This window comes from Scyliorhinus canicula, chromosome 11, assembly GCF_902713615.1.
Source record: "Scyliorhinus canicula chromosome 11, sScyCan1.1, whole genome shotgun sequence".
NCBI classification, from domain to species: Eukaryota; Metazoa; Chordata; class Chondrichthyes; order Carcharhiniformes; family Scyliorhinidae; genus Scyliorhinus; species Scyliorhinus canicula.
In genome coordinates this window covers 157,724,313-157,744,155 of record NC_052156.1, presented here as the reverse complement: position 1 = coordinate 157,744,155, position 19,843 = coordinate 157,724,313, and the positions used below count along the sequence as shown (strand labels likewise).

General features: G+C 49.9%; 1 protein-coding gene across 2 annotated transcripts in view; it reads left to right on the top strand.

Moving 5' to 3' along the window:
- Positions 1 to 19,843, top strand: part of net1 (neuroepithelial cell transforming 1) — a 152,436-nt gene that overhangs the window by 64,555 nt on the left and 68,038 nt on the right. Inside the window, exon 4 of one of the 2 annotated variants that reach the window (XM_038811851.1) lies at positions 9,455 to 9,517. In XM_038811851.1, coding sequence (XP_038667779.1) covers positions 9,455 to 9,517 — 63 coding nt within the window. The remainder of the gene's footprint in view (positions 1 to 9,454; positions 9,518 to 19,843) is intronic. The other variant, XM_038811852.1, reaches the window with a different exon arrangement.

Below are 19,843 nucleotides of genomic sequence, written 5' to 3'. Positions count from 1 at the left end.
TGCTGTCGATGTCTCTTCCTGTTTATGTCTGCACTCTGCTTTCAATCCAACCAACAGTAAGAATGGATTCACTTTCATGGCATAAAAAGAAACTTATTGTCTTGGAAAAATACAGAACAAGAAATCGAAACTCCGTTCAGTCATTAGGAGCATCAGCTAAGGATATAATGATGTGGGTACAGAAATCTTTCATGTGAGCACCCATCAAACATTTTCAGTTTCCCTGATGTTTGAGTCTACGGTGACATTTACGATTGCTTGTGAAATAGTTTAGAATACTTGGGGGTAAAAAATCTGAATTTTAGAGAGAACCTCAGGGCTGCCTTTATCAATGGTCAATGATGGGCAGCACAGTCGTGCAGTGGGTTAGCCCTGCTGTCTCCTGGCGCTGAGGTCCCAGGTTCGATCCTGGCTTTGGGTCAATGTCCGTGTGGAGTTTGCACATTCTCCCTGTGTTTGCGTGGGTTTCACCCCCACAACCCAAAGGTGTGCAGGCTAGGTGGAGTGGCCATGCTAAATTGCCCCTTAATTGGAAAAAATGAATTGAGTACTCTAAATTTATTTTTAAAAATCAATGGTCAATGATAAGTGCATAACCAATTGAAGTTCACAGCGAAAAATTTAAATTGAACAATCACATCTATTAGTACTGAAGGTCCTCTGTCTGACACGTGGCACTTTTTTGTTCCCTTGTTGGGAAAGCAGTTGTTTCTGCCAGTGAGGTTTTTTAATAATAATAATCTTTAATGTCCCAAGTGGGCTTACATTAATACGGCAATTAAGTTACTGTGAAAATCCCCGAGTCGCCACATTCCAGCGCCTATTTTGGGTACACGGAAGGAGAATTCAGAATGTCCAAATTATCTAACGGCTCATCTTTCAGGACGTGTGGGAAGAAACCGGAGCACCTGGAGGAAACCCACGTAGACACGGAAAATGTGCAGACTCCGCACAGACAGTGACCCAAGCAGGAATCGAACCTGATACCCTGGGGCTGTGAAGCAACAGTGCTAACCACTATGAAACTGTGCTGCCCTGGAGTGCTGAGTCCTGAGCTTTGAGGAAATTTCTAACCGTACAAATTTGAATATAAATGTAGCACCTTTGTTCCCTGTACTCGCAGGATCAAAGCTCTTACTGATCAATTAGTGGCAATAAAAATAGTGTGTGCTTTTCAATTTGATGTGAATTGGCATTTTATTGTTAGGTTATCCATCCAGGCCCAAGAGTGGCACACAGTTTGAGGGACTAAACACTTTAGCATGGTCCCTTTCCTTTTTTTTAAAATAATTTTTATTGGAATTTTTTACAGAAAATATAAAAATATAACAAGTATAGCAACAAGCAGTAATATGCAACTAACAGCCCCATAACACCCACAATTCCCCCCATACCGTAACATCACATGTATCACACTCCACCCCCCCCCCCCCCCCCCCAACAAGAGAACTTAACCATAAATTAAAATTAAATAAATCAAATTTAAATAAAATAAGCAAACAGAATCAACGTCCCCCCCACCCCCCTGGGTTGCTGCTGCTACTGTCCCAGTACCCTATCGTTGAGCCAGAAAGTCGAGGAAAGGTTGCCACCGTTTAAAGAACCCTTGCACCGATCCTCTCAGGGCGAATTTAACCTTCTCAAGCTTGATGAAATCCGCCATGTCATTGATCCAGGTCTCCACGCTTGGGGGCCTCGCGTCCTTCCATTGTAGCAAAATCCTTCGCCGGGCTACTAGGGACGCAAAGGCCAGCACACCGGCCTCTTTCGCCTCCTGCACTCCCGGCTCTACCCCAACCCCAAAGATCGCGAGTCCCCATCCTGGCTTGACCCTGGATCCCACCACCCTTGACACCGTCCTCGCCACCCCCTTCCAGAACTCCTCCAATGCCGGGCATGCCCAGAACATATGGGCATGGTTCGCTGGCCTCCCCGAGCACCTGACACGCCTATCTTCACCCCCAAAGAACCTACTCATCCTCGTGCCAGTCATGTGGGCCCTATGCAGCACCTTGAATTGGATGAGGCTAAGCCGCGCACACGAGGAGGAAGAATTTACCCTCTCCAGGGCATCAGCCCATGTCCCGTCTTCAATCTGTTCCCCCAGTTCCCCCTCCCACTTTGTTTTCAGCTCCTCTACTGACGCCTCTTCCACCTCCTGCATAAACTTGTAGATATCGGATATCTTCCCCTCCCAGACCCCCGAGAGCACCCTGTCACTCACCCCCCTCGCGGGGAGCGCAGGGAATCCCTCCACCTGCCGTCTAGCAAATGCCTTTACCTGCAGATATCTAAACATGTTTCCCGGCGGGAGCCCAAATTACTCCTCCAACTCCCCCAGGCTCGCAAACTTTCCGTCGATAAACAGGTCCCTCAGTTGTCTAATGCCCGCTCTATACCATCCCCGAAATCCCCCATCCATGTTCCCCGGGACGAACCTATGGTTCCCCCTTAACGGAGCCTCCATCGAGCCCCCCACTTCTCCCCTATGTCGCCTCCACTGCCCCCAAATCTTGAGGGTAGCCGCCACCACCGGACTCGTGGTATACCTCGTGGGAGGGAGCGGCCACGGCGCCGTTACCAGGGCCCCCAAGCTTGTATCCCCACAGGACGCTCTCTCCATCCGTTTCCATGCTGCCCCCTCCCCCTCCATCACCCACTTACGCACCATCGACACGTTGGCCGCCCAGTAGTACCCCGAGAGGTTGGGCAACGCCAGCCCCCCCCCCCCCCCCCCCCCCCCCCCCATCTCTACTCCGCTCCAAGAAAACCCTCTTCACCCTCGGGGTGCCATGCGCCCAAACAAATCCCATGATACTGCTGGTCACCCTTTTAAAAAAGGCCCTAAGGATAAAGATGGGCAAGCACTGGAAGAGGAACAAGAACCTCGGGAGAACCGTCATTTTGACGGATTGCACTCTGCCCGCCAGCGATAGCGGCACCATGTCCCACCTTTTAAATTCCTCCTCCATCTGTTCCACTAGTCTGGTGAAGTTAAGCTTATGAAGAGCCCCCCAACTCCTGGCCACCTGCACCCCCAGGTACCTGAAACTCTTCACTGCCCTCCTGAAGGGGAGCCTCCCAATTCCCTCCTCCTGATCTCCCGGGTGAACTACAAATACCTCGCTCTTTCCTAAGTTTAGCTTATAGCCCGAGAAGCCCCCAAATTCCGCTAACAGCTCCATCACCCCCGGCATTCCCCCCTCTGGGTCCGCCACATATAACAGCAGGTCGTCCGCATACAGCGATACCCGGTGCTCCTCCCCACCCCGCACCAGACCCCTCCACGTCCCTGACTCCCTCAACGCCATGGCCAGTGGTTCAATCGCCAGTGCAAAGAGCAGGGGGGACCCCTGCCTGGTCCCACGATACAGCCTAAAATACTCCGATCTCCTTCCATTTGTGACTACACTCGCCATCGGCGCCACGTAAAGCAGCCTCACCCATTTGATGAATCCCTCCCCAAATCCAACCCTCTCCAGCACCTCCCACAGGTACCCCCACTCAACTCTATCAAACGCTTTCTCTGCGTCCAGCGCCACCACTATCTCCGCCTCCCCCTCCACTGCCGGCATCATGATAACATTGAGCTGTCTCCGCACATTCGTGTTGAGCTGCCGCCCCTTGACAAATCCTGTCTGACCTTCATGAATTACCTCTGGCACAGAATCCTCTATCCTGGTAGCCAGGATCTTCGCCAGCAACTTAGCGTCTACGTTAAGGAGCGAGATCGGCCTATATGATCCGCACTGCAAGGGGTCCTTATCCCGTTTTAGGATCAAAGAGATCAGTGCCCGCGACATCGTCGGGGGCAAAGCCCCCCCCTCCCACGCCTCATTGAAAGTTCGCACCAGCAGGGGACCCACCAGGTCCGCATATTTTTTTTAAATTCTGCCGGGAACCCGTCCGGCCCCGGGGCCTTACCTGACTGCATTTGCCCGATCCCCCTGACTAGCTCCTCCAACTCTATCGGCGCCCCCAGCCCCTCTACCAGCCTCTCTTGAACCCTTGGGAAACATAGCCTGTTCATGAAGCTCTCCATCCCCTCTCTCCCCCTCGGAGGTTCTGACCGGTATAATCCCTCGTAAAAGTCCCTAAAGACCCCGATTACTTCTGTCCCCTTCTGCACTACATTTCCACCCCCATCCTTCACTCCCCCAATTTCCCTAGCCGCATCTCGCCTACGGAGCTGATGCGCCAACATCCTGCTCGCCTTCTCTCCATACTCATATACCGCGCCCTGCGCCCTCCTCCACTGTGTCTCCGCCTTTCTGGTGGTCAACAAGTCAAAATTGGCCTGCAACCTGCGCCGTTCTCCCAGCAACCCTTCCTCCGGTGCCTCCGCATATCTCCTGTCCACCTCCAGAAGCTCTCCCACCAGTCTCTCCCTCTCCTTCCTCTCCCTCCTTTCCCTGTGGGCCCGGATGGAGATCAGCTCCCCCCGGATCACTGCTTTCAGAGCCTCCCAGACCATCCCCACCTGGACCTCCCCCGTATCATTGGTATCCATATACCCCTCAATGCTTCTCTGAACCCTCTTACACACCTCCTCCTCCGCCAGCATCCCCACATCCAGGCCGCCAGAGCGGACGCTGGTCCCGTGCCTCCCCCATCTCCAGATCAACCCAGTGCGGGGCATGGTCCGAAATCGCTATGGCCGAATACTCGGCATCCTGCACCCTCGGGATCAATCCCCTGCTCAGGACAAAAAAGTCTATCCGGGAATAAACCCTATGGACGTGAGAGAAAAAGGAATACTCCCGCGCTCTTGGTCTCCCAAACCTCTAGGGATCCACCCCTCCCATCTGGTCCATGTATCCCCTCAGCACTTTGGCCGCCGCCGGTTTCCTACCCGTCCTTGAACTGGACCGGTCCAGTGTGGGATCCAGCACTGTGTTAAAATCTCCCCCATGATCAGGCCACCTGCCTCCAGGTCCGGGATGCGACCATACAATCGCCTCATGAAGCCAGCATCATCCCAATTGGGGGCATATACGTTCACCAGCACCACCTTCTCTCCCTGCAGCCTACCCCTCACCATGATATATCTGCCCTCCTTGTCCGACACCACCTCAGCCGCCTCAAACGCCACCCTCTTCCCCACTAGAATCGCCACCCCCCGGTTCTTCGCGTCCAATCTTCAATGATAAACCTGCCCCACCCATTCCTTCCTCAGACGGACCTGGTCCGCCACCTTCAGGTGGGTCTCCTGGAGCATAGCCACGTCCGCCTTCAACCCCCTTAGATGGGAGAACACCCTGGTTCTCTTAACCGGCCCGTTCAGCCCCCTCACGTTCCAGGTAATCAGCCGGATCAGAGGGCAACCCGCCCCCCTCCCCCGCCGACTAGCCATAGCTTGGCAGATGTTCGCCCCAGGCCAGCACACCCCGCTCGACCCGTTCCCCATGGCGATAGCGCCTCTCCTCTTCCCCATCGGCTCCTTCCTAGTCGTTCCAGCAGCAACCCGGTATCCCCCCCCCCCCCCCCCCCCCCCCCCCCCCACCCCAGGCTAGGACCCCTCCTAGCCGCGACGCACCCTCCATGGTACTTCCGTGAGTCAGCTGACTTCTGCTGACCCCGGCAGCTACCGCCCAAACCTATCCCCTCCCGGCATGGGGTCATCCCCCTCTTGCCACACCTCCTTGGCATTGCTGCACCGCGGGAAAAAAGACCCGTAGAGGCCCCGCCCCCACCGCAAGCTCCATCCCCCGCCCCACAGCGCGGGAAACCAGAGGAAAGCCCGCGCTTTCACACTGCCACACCCCACCCTTCTGACGCAGTTCCCCAAAATGCAGTTTCCCCTCAATCCCCAGCCCCGTACAGAAGAGAACATATAGAACACAAACCCCCAACACTCCCCACCTAACCCACAACCATGCCCAACAAACAAACCCACCCGTAACCAGAGCAAACAGAAAACCAGCATACATTAGGGCAGCACGGTAGCATGGTGGGTTAGCATAAATGCTTCACAGCTCCAGGGTCCCAGGTTCGATTCCCGGCTGGGTCACTGTGCGGAGTCTGCACGTCCTCCCCGTGTGTGCGTGGGTTTCCTCCGGGTGCTCCGGTTTCCTCCCACAGTCCAAAGATGTGCGGGTTAGGTGGATTGGCTATGCTAAATTGCCCTTAGTGTCCTAAAAAATAAGGTTAATGGGGCGAGGGGTGTTGGTTACTGGTATAGGGTGGATACGTTGACTTGAGTAGGGTGATCATTGCTCGGCACAACATCGAGGGCCGAAGGGCCTGTTCTGTGCTGTACTGTTCTATGTTCTATAACACACATGTCGAAGTTGAAAAAAGTTGAAACAGTTGGACCAAAACAGCCACAGCGGAAACAACGCCGGCCAAAGTATGTCCCCAGGCCCTAGTTCGAGTCCAGCTTCTCCGCCTGTACAAAGGCCCACGTCTCCTCCGGGGACTCGAAGTAGTGGTGCCGGTCCTTGTATGTCACCCACAGGCGCGCAGGCTGCAACATTCCAAACCTGACCTGCTTAGCATGAAGCCCGCCGCTTAGCCACCTCCGCACTCCAGTCCTGGTAGATCCTCACTACCGAATTCTCCCATTTACTGCTCCTCTCTTTCTTGGCCCAGCGCAGCACACACTCCCGGTCACTGAATCGGTGGAACCGCACCAGCACCGCCCTCGGGGGCTCACCTGCCTTGGGCCTCCTGACCATCACTCTGTGCGCTCCCTCGAGCTCCAGGGGCAAATGGAAGGACCCCGCTCCCATCAACGAGCTCAACATCGTGGTCACATACGCCGGGAGATCCGACCCCTCCAGCCCCACCGCCAGGCCCAGGATCCTCAGATTCTTTCGCCTCGTGCGAACGTCCAGCTCCTCCAAGCGGTCCTGCCACTTTTTATGAAGTGCCTCATGCACCTCCACTTTCCCAACGAGGACCACGGCCTCCTCCTCTCTTTCAACGGCCTGCCGCTGCAACTCCCGAATAGACTCCTCCTGTGCCGCCTGGGTCCCAAGCAGCTTGGTCGTAGTTGCATTCATGGAGTCCAGCAGCTCAGCCTTCAGCTCAGCAAAACAACGTAGGAGCGAGGCCTGTTGCTCCTGCGCCCACTTCCACCAGTCCTCGGGTGTTGCGCCGGCCGTCATTTTGTTTTTCTTCCCCCGTTTTTTTTGGGGAGTTACTGCAGCCTTTTTCACCATATAGTGTGGGGCAAGTTCTTCCAGGCACCTTCCCCCACCGGGATTCGTAGAAACAGCACCGTTTGGGGCCCTCAAAACGGCCCAAAAGTCCTTAAATAGCGGGAGCGCCGGCCGCCATTTTGTTTTTCTTCTCCCGTTTTTTGGGGGGAGTTACTGCAGCCTTTTCACCATATAATGTGGGGCAAGTTCTTGCAGGCACCTTCCCCCACCGGGATGCGTAGAAACAGCGCCGTTTGGGGCCCTCAAAATGGCCCAAAAGTCCCTAAATAGCGGGAGCTGCCGAACGTGCGGCTTAGCTCCGCATAGCCGCAACGGAAGTCAGCATGGTCCCTTTCCTGATGGACATGGCATGATTTTGTGAAACTCAATGCTGCCTGTGACCAAAACAAAATGGTGCCTCCTTGATACTCACATTTGCCACCAGCAGTGCTTTGCCTGTGGCGACTAAGACTGAAAGCATCTTGAGATTGTATTCTTACATTGGAGAATTTTTGATCGCCTTATTTTAGATTATAGCGCCACGTGGGGGCAAAAGAAAGTTGTATTTCCGTTTTAAGTACTCCACCGGTGACCCGTCCTCTTTTAAAAAGGAAACAGAAAAAGTAATTTAAAAAGGGGGGCAAAAATAAAAATTAAGAAAAAGGACTTTGGGAGAATGGTGATGGGATAGATATAAAGAATGAAAAGTAGGCTATTGACAGAAAGCAGACATGTCAATGTGCTGCAGGCTGGATAAAGATCACAGTCAGGAACGATAAGTGCCACTTTGAGATTTGCGGTCAGATGAGAGCTCTCTAAGACACCAAAAGCCAATGTGACCTGGCAAGCTTGCCTTTGAATGAACGTAGATGTGTACCTTCAAGGCAATGTTTTTGTGAAGTGTTGACTTCCACAGAGAACATTGGAAATATCCCGCGATAAAAGTAAATTACTGCGGATGGTGGAATCTGAATCAAAAACAAAAAATATTGGACAATCTCAGCAGGTTGACAGCATCTGGGCGGGAGAAAAGGAGTTAATGTTCAAGTCTGGATGAGTCTAGGGCGGCACAGTGGGTTAGCCCTGCTGCCTCACGACGCCGAGGTCCCAGGTTCGATCCCGGCTCTGGGTCACTGTCCATGTGGAGTTTGCACACTCTCCCCGTGTTTGCGTGGGTTTCGCCCCCACAACCCAAAGATGTGCAGGCTAAGTGGATTGGCCATGCTAAATTGCCCCTTAATTGGAAAAAATTAATTGGGAACTCTAAATTTAAAAAAAAAGTCTGGATGAGTCTTTGCCAAAGCTAGGGTCGAACCCAAAATTCATTGAGGTGGGGGCGTAAGGGTATGAAGCTGAGTCCTTTGCTGAGTACAGCCCGTTGTGTCTCAGAGAGGGGAAGGGCGGGGGGGTATAGTGAAGACACGGCAAGCGATGGGATCTGTGGGGTGTGGAAAGGATGGAGGGTCCTGAATGGCCATTAGTATCGATGAGTTGTTGCAGCTTGCGTTCTTTAACACCTGAAAGAAAGAGAAAAAATTTCTTGTTAAGGCATTGGATGAGACATAGGATGAAATGAAACTGGGGATGACGACAGCTTTAAGATAGGGTGAGTCGGCACTGCTGGAGAACTATATCTTTGGTCAACAGAAAGGATCCATTTTACCAATGTAGTTCAGCTCGGAAGAACAACCATTTGAACCTCCCCTAATTTAAAGGACCTAATTTAAAAAAATAAATTTAGAGTACCCAATTGTTTTTTTTTTCCAATTAAGGGGCAATTTTAGTGTGGCCACTTCACCTAATTGCACATTTTTGGATTGTGGGGGCAAGACCCACATTAGACACGGAGAATCTGCAAACTCCACATGACAGTGATCCGGGCTGGGATTGAACCTGGAACTTCAGCACTGTGAGGCAGCAGTGCTAACAGCTGCGCCAACGTGCCGCCCACTATTTAAAGAACCTAATGTTTGAAAATGAACACAAAATATTGTGCTGTTTGTGTTCTTAACTTTGTCTCTTTTTCTGCAAAAATGATTCATGTCATTGTTTTATGTGATTGAAGAGCATTTACATTGTGGCATTGCAAGAGTTATAGGATCATTGATATTGGAGAGAGGAAATTGTTCATTTTATAATCTGAAGGTTTATCAGCATTATGTGGTGAATCATGCCGCATGTATCGCGTGTAACTTGTTACAGCAACTGTTTTTAGTGGATGAACTGGACTAACTCAGGTATTTGGTATTTTTGATGTACTTCAAACTTATTTACTGCAAAACTTGCTAAGACTTTGTTTCTCTTTCCACCAGAAGAAAAGGAAACGACGAGCGAAAGATGATGACGTTGTCAGCCTTTGCAGCCTAGATATTAAGGTACGCTAATGTTTTAAGCTCGGCAAAATAGAGGTTACCTGCGATGTTTGATTTGCTTTAATATATTTTTAAAGAACAGTTTTGTTACCAAGTGGAATAAGCAGTTAAACAGGTTGCACTCAATTAGCATCTATACGTATTGTGACTCAATTATTTTACAATGATATACCTGCAAAACAAAAATCTCAACAAGTGAGCGGCACAGCGCTGAGGACCCAAATTCAATCCCGGCCCCGGGTCACACTCTGTGTGGAGTTTGCACATTCTCCCCGTGTCTGCGTGTGTCTCACCCCACAACCCAAAGATGTGCAGGGTGGGTGAATTGGCCACGCAAAATTGCTCCTTAATTGGAAAAGAAAGAATTGGATACTCTATTTTTTTAACTCGCAACAACAGAAGATGCTAATGTTAAACTGTTGCTGTGACAGATGTTGGAGCACAAAGTTATGATGTGTCTACATCACACAAACAGGCCATTTGGTCCAACCAGTCCTTACTGATTACAGATTTTAAAATCATTTGTTATATTGCCACAAGAAATATTTCCATTTTGTCAATGGAGGCGGTTCGTGGCTAGGAGGGTTCCTAGCCTGGGGGGGGGGGAGGGGAATGTTGCTGCTGGTAGGGTCAGGATGGAGCTGATGTGGGCCGGGGGGACAGAGGTGAGGTGTTGTCGCCGTGGGGACTGGGTCGGGCGGGGGGTGCTGGCCTGGGGCGGGCAGTCGACGGGCTACGGCTAGTCGACGGGCTATGGCTAGTCGAGGGGGGCGGGACGCCCTCTGATCCGGTTGGTCACCTGGAATGCGAGAGGACTGAATGGGCCGGTGAAGCGCTCTAGGGTACTTGCTCATCTGAGGGGGCTAAAGGCAGATGTGGCAATGCTTCAGGAGACCCACCTGAAGGTGGCGGACCAGGTCCGTCTAAGGAAAGGGTGGGTGGGGCAAGTTTTCCACTCCGGGTTGGATGTGAAGAACCGGGGAGTGGCGATTCTGGTGGGGACAAATGTGTCGTTTGAGACATCTGAGGTGGTGGCGGATAAGGGGGGTAGGTTTGTTATGGTAAGGGGCAGGCTACAGGGAGAGAAGGTGGTACTTGTTAGTGTGTATGCCCCAAATTGGGATGATGCGGGCTTTATGAGGCGTATGCTGGGACGTGTCCCGGATCTAGAGGCGGGAGGTCTGATTATGGGGGGGGGGACTTCAATACGGTGTTGGATCCTTCACTGGATCGGTCCAGTTCAAGGACGGGTAGGAGGCCAGCGGCAGCCAAGGTGCTGAGGGGGTTTATGGACCAGATGGGAGGGGTGGACCCATGGAGGTTTGTGAGGCTGAGGGCACGGGAGTACTCTTTCTTCTCCCATGTACAATAGGGTTTATTCTCGGATAGACTTCTTCGTGGTGAGTAGGGGACTGATTCCGAGAGTGGAGAAGGCCGAATATTCGGCCATTGCAATCTCCGACCACGCTCCGCATTGGATGGAGTTGGAGGTGGGGGAGGTGCGGGACCAGCGCCCGTTGTGGCGGTTGGATGTGGGTTGTTGGCGGAGGAGGAGGTGTGCAGGAGGGTACGGGGCAAGTATTGGGGGTACCTCGAGGTGAATGATACGGGGAGGTCCGGGTGGGGATGGTTTGGGAAGCCCTGAAGGCAGTGATTCGTGGGGAGCTGATATCCATCCGGGCACACAGGGAGAGGAGTGAGAGGGATAGACTGGTGGGGCAGATCCTGGAGGTAGATAGGAGGTACGCGGAGGCACCAGAGGAGGGATTGTTGGGGGAGAAGCGCAGCCTACAGGCTAAATTCGATTTCTTGACCACTAGAAAGGCGGAGGCACAGTGGAAGAAGGCACTAGGGGCAGTGTATGAACATGGTGAAAAGGCGAGTAGGATGCTGGCTCATCAGCTCCGCAAGCGGGATGCGACTAGGGAAATTGCTGGAGTGAGAGATAAGAGTGGGAATGTGGTGCGGAAAGGGGTAGAGGTGAATGAGGTCTTCAAGGACTTTTACGGGGAACTGTACCGGTCGGAGCCAACGGTGAAGAGGAGGGGAATGGAGAGTTTTCTCGACGGGCTATCTTTCCCGAAGGTGCAGGAGGAGCAGGTGGAGGGGTTGGGGGCGCTGATTGAGCTGGTTAAGGGGATCGGGCAGATGCAGTCAGGGAAGGCACCGGGCCGGATGGGTTCCCGGTGGAGTTTTATAAAAAGTTTGTGGACCTAGTGGGCCCCCTGCTGGTGCGGACACTTAATGAGGCGTGGGAAGGGGGGACTTTGCCCCCGACAATGTCGCGGGCGCTGATTTCTTTAATCTTAAAGAGGGACCAGGACCCCCAGCAGTGTGGTTCATACAGGCCCATATCTCTCCTTAATGTGGATGCCAAGGTGCTGGCAAAGATCCTGGCCACCAGGATAGAGGACTGTGTGCCAGGGGTTGTACACGAGGACCAGACAGGTTTTGTTAAGGGAAGAAAGCTGAACACGAATGTGCGGAGGTTGTTGAATGTCATCATGATGCCGGCGATTGAGGGGGAGGCAGAGATAGTGGTGGCGCTGGATGCGGAGAAGGCCTTCGATAAAGTGGAGTGGGGGTACTTATGGGAGGTGTTGGGGAGGTTTGGATTTGGTGAAGGGTTTATTAGATGGGTGAGGCTGCTATATGAGGCCCCGATGGCGTGCGTGGCCACGAATGGGAGGAGGTCGCAGTACTTCCGGTTTTACCGAGGGACCAGGCAAGGTTGCCCCCTGTCCCCCTTGTTGTTTGCATTGGCAATCGAACCATTGGCGATGGCGTTGAGGGATTCAGGGAGGTGGAGGGGTTTGGTGCGGGGTGGGGAGGAACATAGGGTGTCGTTGTATGCCGATGACCTGCTACTGTATGTGGCGGACCCGGAGGGAGGGATGCCGGGGTGAAGGAGCTGCTTGCTGAGTTTGGGACCTTTTCAGGCTATAAACTAAATCTAGGCAAGAGTGAGGTGTTTGTGGTGCACCCTGGGGACCAGGAGGAGGGAATTGGTAGGCTCCCGCTTAGGAGGGCAGGGGAGAGTTTTAGGTACCTGGGGGTGCAGGTGGCCAGGGACGGGGGACTCTTCACAAGCACAATTTCACCAGGCTTGTGGATCAGATGGAGGAGGAGTTCAAGAGGTGGGACATGCTGCCATTGTCGTTGGCGGGGAGGGTGCAGTCCGTCAAAATGATGGTGCTTCCGAGGTTCTTGTTCCTCTTTCAGTGCCTGCCCATCGTCATCCCCAGGGCCTTCTTTAGGAGGGTGACTAGCAGTATTGTGAGCTTTGTGTGGGCACATGGGACTCCGAGAGTGAAGAGGGTTTTCTTGGAGCAAGGGAGGGATAGAGGCGGGCTGGCGCTGCCCAACCTTTTGGGGTACTGTTGAGCGGCCAATGAGTCAATGGTGCGTAAATGGGTGATGGAGAGGGGTGGGCGGCGTGGAAAAGAATGGAGATGGCGTCATGTAGAGGTACGAGCCTGGGTGCCCTAGTAACGGCGCCGCTGCCGCTCTCTCCTAAGAGGTATACCACGAGCCCGGTGGTGGCGGCGACCCTAAGAATCTGGGGACAGTGGAGACGGCACAGGGGGGAAACAGGGGGCTCGATGGAGGCTCCATTAGGTGGAAATCATCGGTTCATCCCGGGGAACACGGATGGGGGATTTAGGGGGTGGCAAAGGGTGGGCATCAGTAAATTGAGGGACCTGTTTATTGGCGGGAGGTTTGTGGGCCTGGGAGAACTGGAAGATAAATTTGGGCTCCCCCAAGGGAACATGTTCAGATGCTTGCAGGTAAAGGCGTTTGCTAGGCGACAGGTGGAGGAATTTCCTTTGCTGCCCTCGCGGGGGACGATGGACAGAGTGCTTTCCGTGGTGTGGGTCGGAGAGGGGAAGATGTCTGACATTTATAAGGTAATGCAGGAGGTGGAGGAGTCGTCAGTGGAGGAGCTGAAGGATAAATGGGAGGGGGAACTAGGGGAGCAGATAGCGGATGGGACTTGGGCGGATGCCTTGGAGAGAGTCAACTCTTCCTCTTCATGTGCGAGGCTTAGTCTCATCCAATTTAAGGTGCTGCACTGGGCCCATATGTCTGTGACTCGGATGAGTAGGTTCTTTGGGGGTGAGGACAGGTGCACCAGGTGTACGGGGAGTCCAGCGAATCATGCCCATATGTTCTGGGCATGCCCGGCACTGGAAGAATTCTGGAAGGGGGTGGCGGGGACGGTGTCGAGGGTGGTTGGATCCAGGGTCAAACCAGGTTGGGGACTCACGATTTTTGGAGTTGCGGCGGAGTCGGGCGTGCAGGAGGCGAAAGAGGCCGGTGTTCTGGCCTTTGCGGAGGATCTTGTAGCAGTGGAAAGATGCGAGGCCCCCAAGTGTGGAGACCTGGATTAGTGACATGGCGGGATTTATAAAATTGGAGAGGGTCAAGTCGCCCTGAGGGGATCAGTACAAGGGTTCTATAAACGGTGGCAGCCTTTTCTGGACTTTTTGGCTCAAAGATAGGTATCTTGGTCAATAGCAGCAGCAACCGGGGGGGGGGGGGGGGGAGAATGGAGGGTGTTCTTTATTGTTTCTATTTTCTTTTTTCTATGGTTATTTAACTTAATATTGTGTTCATTTAAGTTGTTGTTAATATGTTTTGTTGTTCATTAAGGATGGGCGAATGTTTATGACTGTGATCATTATTATTATTGTTGGTATTTTATTACGGTTCGTTGTTATATAAATACAAAATTTTTCAATAAAAATTATTTTTATAAAAATAAGAAATATTTCCATTTTGTGTTTGATCAATATGGTTTTTCCTTTCTTTCATTACCACCGTTCTGAATTTCAGGGTGGTGATGAATTATGCCAGGCAGAATTGCGCAGACACCAAGGTCGGCACGGTTGCACAGTGGTTAGCGCTGCTGCCTCACTGTGCCGAGGACCCAGGTTTGATACCGGCCCCGGGTCACTGTCCGTGTGGAGTTTGCACTTTCTCCCCGTGTCTGCGTGGATCTCACCCCCACAATCCAAAGATGTGCAGGGTAGGCGGATTAGCCACGCTAAATTACCCCTTAATTGGAAAAAACAAGAATTGGGGACTCTAAATGTATTTTAAAAAGAGTTGCGCAGGCATCAAAGAATCCCTACAATGCAGAAGGAGGTCATTCAGCCCATCGAGTCTGTGCCGATCCTTCGAAAGACCATCCTACCCTATGCCCAATCCCCACCCTAACCCTGAATCTCCACCCCTAAGGGGCAATTTAGCATGGCCAATCCAAGTTACCTGCACACCTTTGGACTGTGGGAGGAATCTAGAGCACCTGAAGGGAACCCACGTAGACCGAGGGAGATTGTGCAAACTCCACACAGTTACACGAGGTTCGAATCTAACCCAGATCCCTGACGCTGTGAGGCAGCAGTGCTAGCCACTGTGCTGCACACCAGTTTCCTTCTATTCTCTTGCCAATCGATTATTAACACCTGAATCTTGAGATCAAATGTTGATTGTGGAGATGTTCGCTCTCTCTAACTGTAAGGGAGCTGGCTGTGATAATAATGGATCAAAAGCCAACTTTAAAAAACAGAAACAATCAATGGAACCACAGTGTTGATATGCAGGCAAAAGAAAACAGATCCTAAAAATGGGTTTCCGGCATCTTTGGTGGGTGGTGGGTGGCGGGTGGGTGTGGTGGAATTATGACGTATCCTGACTTGGTTCCACCCTCGCCTCTGAGTCAGATGGTTGTGGGTTCAACTGCAGAGACTTGAGCACAGAATTGAGATTGAATTTAGGTTGATACTTCAGTGCACTACTGAAGGAGTAATGTTGGGGTGTAGTCTTTCAGATGAGTAATTCAACCAGTCAATTTGATGTAATTTAACATCAACCCTTGGGTTGATGTTAAATGATATTATTCAAAGAAGAACAGGGGAGTCTTGACCATTATTTATCATTCAACCAAATCACTTGACAAATAAGTTATCTGGTCATTATCTCATGTTCCTGTATTTGGGATCTTGCTGTATGCAAATTGGCTATCACATTACCTACATTACAAAGTATTTGGTTGACCATAAAGTATTTTGGGTTATCATGAGGTGATGTAAGTTGCATTAGAAATGTGGGTTCTTTCTTTCCCAAAGGAAGTGATATTTGCAAACTCCCAATTGGTGCATATATAATTGAATGTAGATAGATGGAAAGTTGAAAAAGACTTCTTACTCAATGACTGGATTTGTAATCAACAATCTTTTCCTTTTTCTTCAGGAGTATATCCTGCATACAAGAAGTTCTACTTTATTTTGCATAGTTACCCGAGTGTGGGAACGCTGGACAAATCTAGCTAGTTTCTCGAGTTACGTTTTGTCCTATTACAAATTCACTGGTGATATCACTTTTTAAATGTCTGCTATTTGCCTTGTACTCCACAATTTAAAGAACACTAATTTACTAATTCACCATTGAAGGCACCAAATTTAGCACATGAGTTTAATAGGCTGCAGATAAGTATTGGGTTGAATATAAATAATACTGCATGAGTGTGAGTATGTTTTTAATTCACTCAAAACCTATCAACTGGGACAAACCTTTGAGCCCTATAAATCTGAAGCAAAACCACCAAATGTTCGAAACATAAAACATCTAAAAGCGAAAAGACGAGCTCACCTTTTGGATTTGAGCAGTCTGGATGAGGTAGGGGCTGACGATGGGTTCTAAGTGAGTATTGCAAATGTCTTCAGTGGAGTGCGGAAAGGCTATTCATTGTTTGGTACATATTGGGCGATACAGTGGTTAGCACTGTTGCTTCACAGTGCCAGGCACCCGGGTTCGACACCTGGCTTAGGTCACTGTCTGTGCGGAGTCTGCACGTTCTCCCCGTGTCTGCATGGGTTTCCTCTGGGTAATCCGGTTTCCTCCCACAAGTCCCGAAAGACATGTTTGTTAGGTGAATTGGACAGTCTGAATTCTCCCTCCATGTACCCGAACAGGTGCCAGAGTGTGGTGACTAGGGGATTTTCATAATAACTTAATTGCCGTTTTAATGTAAACCTACTTGTGACACTAATAAAAGATTAGATTATTATTGTTCGGCAGCATCTTTGCAGTTGAGGTAGACTGTTTGAGGAAGAATGGGGCAGAGATAGGTGGGGGAATTATTAGATGGAGTCTTTAGTTGCTGCTACTCACTGCCAAATCCCATATCCATTATCTATCAAATGCACAGAAGTTATAATGAAATTATACTTGAGAAAGCACGTACTGGCACTGGAGGGTGTGCAGAGGAGATTCAATAGGTTAATCCCAGAGCTGAAGGGGTTGGATTATGAGGAGAGGTTGAGTAGACTGGGACTGTACTCATTGGAATTTAGAAGGAGGAGGGGGGATCTTATAGAAACATTTAAAATTATGAAGGGAATAGATAGGATAGATGCGGGCAGGTTGTTTCCACTGGCGGGTTAAAGCAGAACTAGGGGACATAGCCTCAAAATAAGGGGAAGTAGATTTAGGACTGAGTTTAGGAGGAACTTCTTCACCCAAAGGGTTCTGAATCTATGGAATTCCTTGCCCAGTGAAGCAGTTGAGGCTCCTTCATTACATGTTTTTAAGGTAAAGATAGATAGTTTTTGAAGAATAAAGGGATTAAGGGTTATGGTGTTCGGACCGGAAAGTGGAGCTGAGTCCACAAAAGATCAGCCATGATCTCATTGAATGGCGGAGCAGGCTCGAGGGGCCAGATGGCCTACTCCTGCTCCTAGTTCTTATATTCTTATGATACAAACGAGCTGACATAGCTCTCCATGTTTAATCGTGTGGGCTATCTTGTAAATTCTTTTGATTTAAGATTCATTTTAAGAATCCTTACTTCCCAACTCATGCACTGTGCAGGGAGCAAAATGTTTCAGTGAATGAAGTTCCTTTTGATTTCAAAAGCTAATGTCAGTTTAAATCCCAGTTTAAAGAACCTTTTGTGTCGCTGAGATTGAGAACACTTCTTGTCAATTGAGGCTTGCAGTCAAGATTGAGATCCTTGGGCATGTGTAGTTTGTGGGATGAGTGGTGGCAAACATGCAAACTTATGAAAATGACGGGCAGGAGATGATCAGCTGGCTCATCAAGTCTGCCCCACACATCGAGAGACAGTTAAACCTATCCTGCAAATGATGGCGCTGTGAGGTGAAAGAGTAATAATTTTGGGATAATCCGCAAGTGATTAAGAAATATGTGAAGAGTTGCATCTTTCTGTTCTCAACATGTTTGTGCTGCTTCGGTAGACTGGCCTGGGCCAGCCTGCTTGTCTGAAAAGCAATGATGGTTGCACTTCAGAAGTAGTTACAATAAAGATTTTGTTTGTACAATAGATCTCTATGTAAATACCAGTATGAGAAAATAAATAAATGCAAATACGAACACAATGACCAAAAATTTCCTGATGTGTACGGTTGTCCAGATTGAAACACTGAATGCTGCATCCTGATCATCCATCCGTTATATGCAACTAGAAATTTCTGATGCAGTTGTGGGGGTAGGAGGATGCCATTTCATAACTTCACTTTAGGTTCCTGTTGACAATAGGTATGTTTTGTGTTCTGCTGTTAGTACAAGTTAACGGGCAAGGGTTTATTTTGCCTATTTGATATTTGCTCCTCTCCTCTCTAAATTGTACGGTCATGGATTCATGGCGTTGTACACATACCCAAGTACAGAATCTATTGGCAGGCACTTCAATGCAGTGCTGAGGTGCTGTCTTTCAGATGAGACTTTAAACTTCCCTGTCTGCTCCTTCAGGTTGGGGATGGAAAGCCTTCTGTCAGTAGTTTTGAAGAGTAAGAGAGTTCTGACTTTTGGCCAACCTGAATCCCTCAACTCTGAGGGAGCAACCGGATGGTCTGCGGTTTATGTAACCTTTTGCAAATTAGCTGCTGCGTTTCCTGCATTAGTACAGGAACTGGTACTGCGGCTAGTTTAGCACACTGGGCTAAATCGCTGGCTTTTAAAGCAGACCCAGGCAGGCCAGCAGCACGGTTCAATTCCCGTACCAGCCTCCCCGAACAGGTGCCGGAATGTAGCGACTAGGGGCTTTTCACAGTAACTTCATTGAAGCCTACTCGTGACAATAGCGATTTTCATTTCATTTTCATTTCAGTGTACAGCCAGGACACTTCAAAAGTAGTAAATTGACTGTGAAACATTTCGTTCTTGTATCCTTCCCTGCTCGCTCGTGCCTACTCCTCCACCCCCCCCCCCCCCCTTCCTTTTCCCTTTCTATCTTGAAATTTCATTATTTATTACATGCTATTCCCATACTATTCCTCAGACTAGCCACCATACTGTTGTTGTGCATTTCCTGGTCTCTTTAGATCTCATTACTACCTTCCTTGAGCAAGAGAAAAATCTAGGAGTCATCTCTAATTTAAACTGCAGTGTACTGAGACTTGTGTTGGTTGGGACGGGTGGGAATACAATCTTCACGGAACGGGTCTGATACTTTTTCCTTTCAAAAGGGTCGTATTACCAGGTAATTTCCTTCAGGCAGTTGGGTGGAGGGAAATCTTGTTTGGCAAATAAACTTCATTTAATGAGGCAGAATATACCTGTGATAACTAATCAATAGTTTTCTTGAGATACATTTTAGTTAAACTTGAGATATAAATTCAGCACTTAATGACGTTCTGTTACCCAGCTTCTGGTGGCCTGTTTATTCGGACTTGCACTCCAATTAAAGTATTTGGACACTAGATGGGGGCGGAAGATGTGGGGAGGGGATGGAATATCCAGCACATGATATTCCACTTGGAAAGAAGCACTGGCTTCCGAATAACTTGGTCACCCAAACAAACTGTTGGGCTTTCCTGATTGATGACATTAACTTGATCGTCAAGTGATCAAAACTTTTGTTCCCCACCACTGCCGAATTTAACCTCACTGGCTCCAACACAATGTAGTCTATCCTACTTGTATGTAAGGCTTACTGAGATTGCCGAAAATGCCAGTAACCCAGGTTCGCTTCTGGCCCCAGGTCACTGTCCATGTTGAGTTTGCAGATTCTCCCCATGTCTGCATGGGTCTCATCCCCACCACCCCAAGATGTGCGAGGTAGATGGATTGGCCACCCTAAATTGCCCCTTAATTGGAAACATTTTTAAAAAGGAGGAAAAAAATGCTTAAATTAAAATGCCAGTACAGGCCTCCTGCAGTACATTAAAATGCCTCATTTTAGTATAATAAATAGAGAGAGATTTCTATCTGTTTGCTAGCAACCATTGTGATCATAGCAACCATTGTACCGGCGTAAACCTTTGACTCAGTATCTTTATAGTGTAGGCGTTATTTGGAATGGAT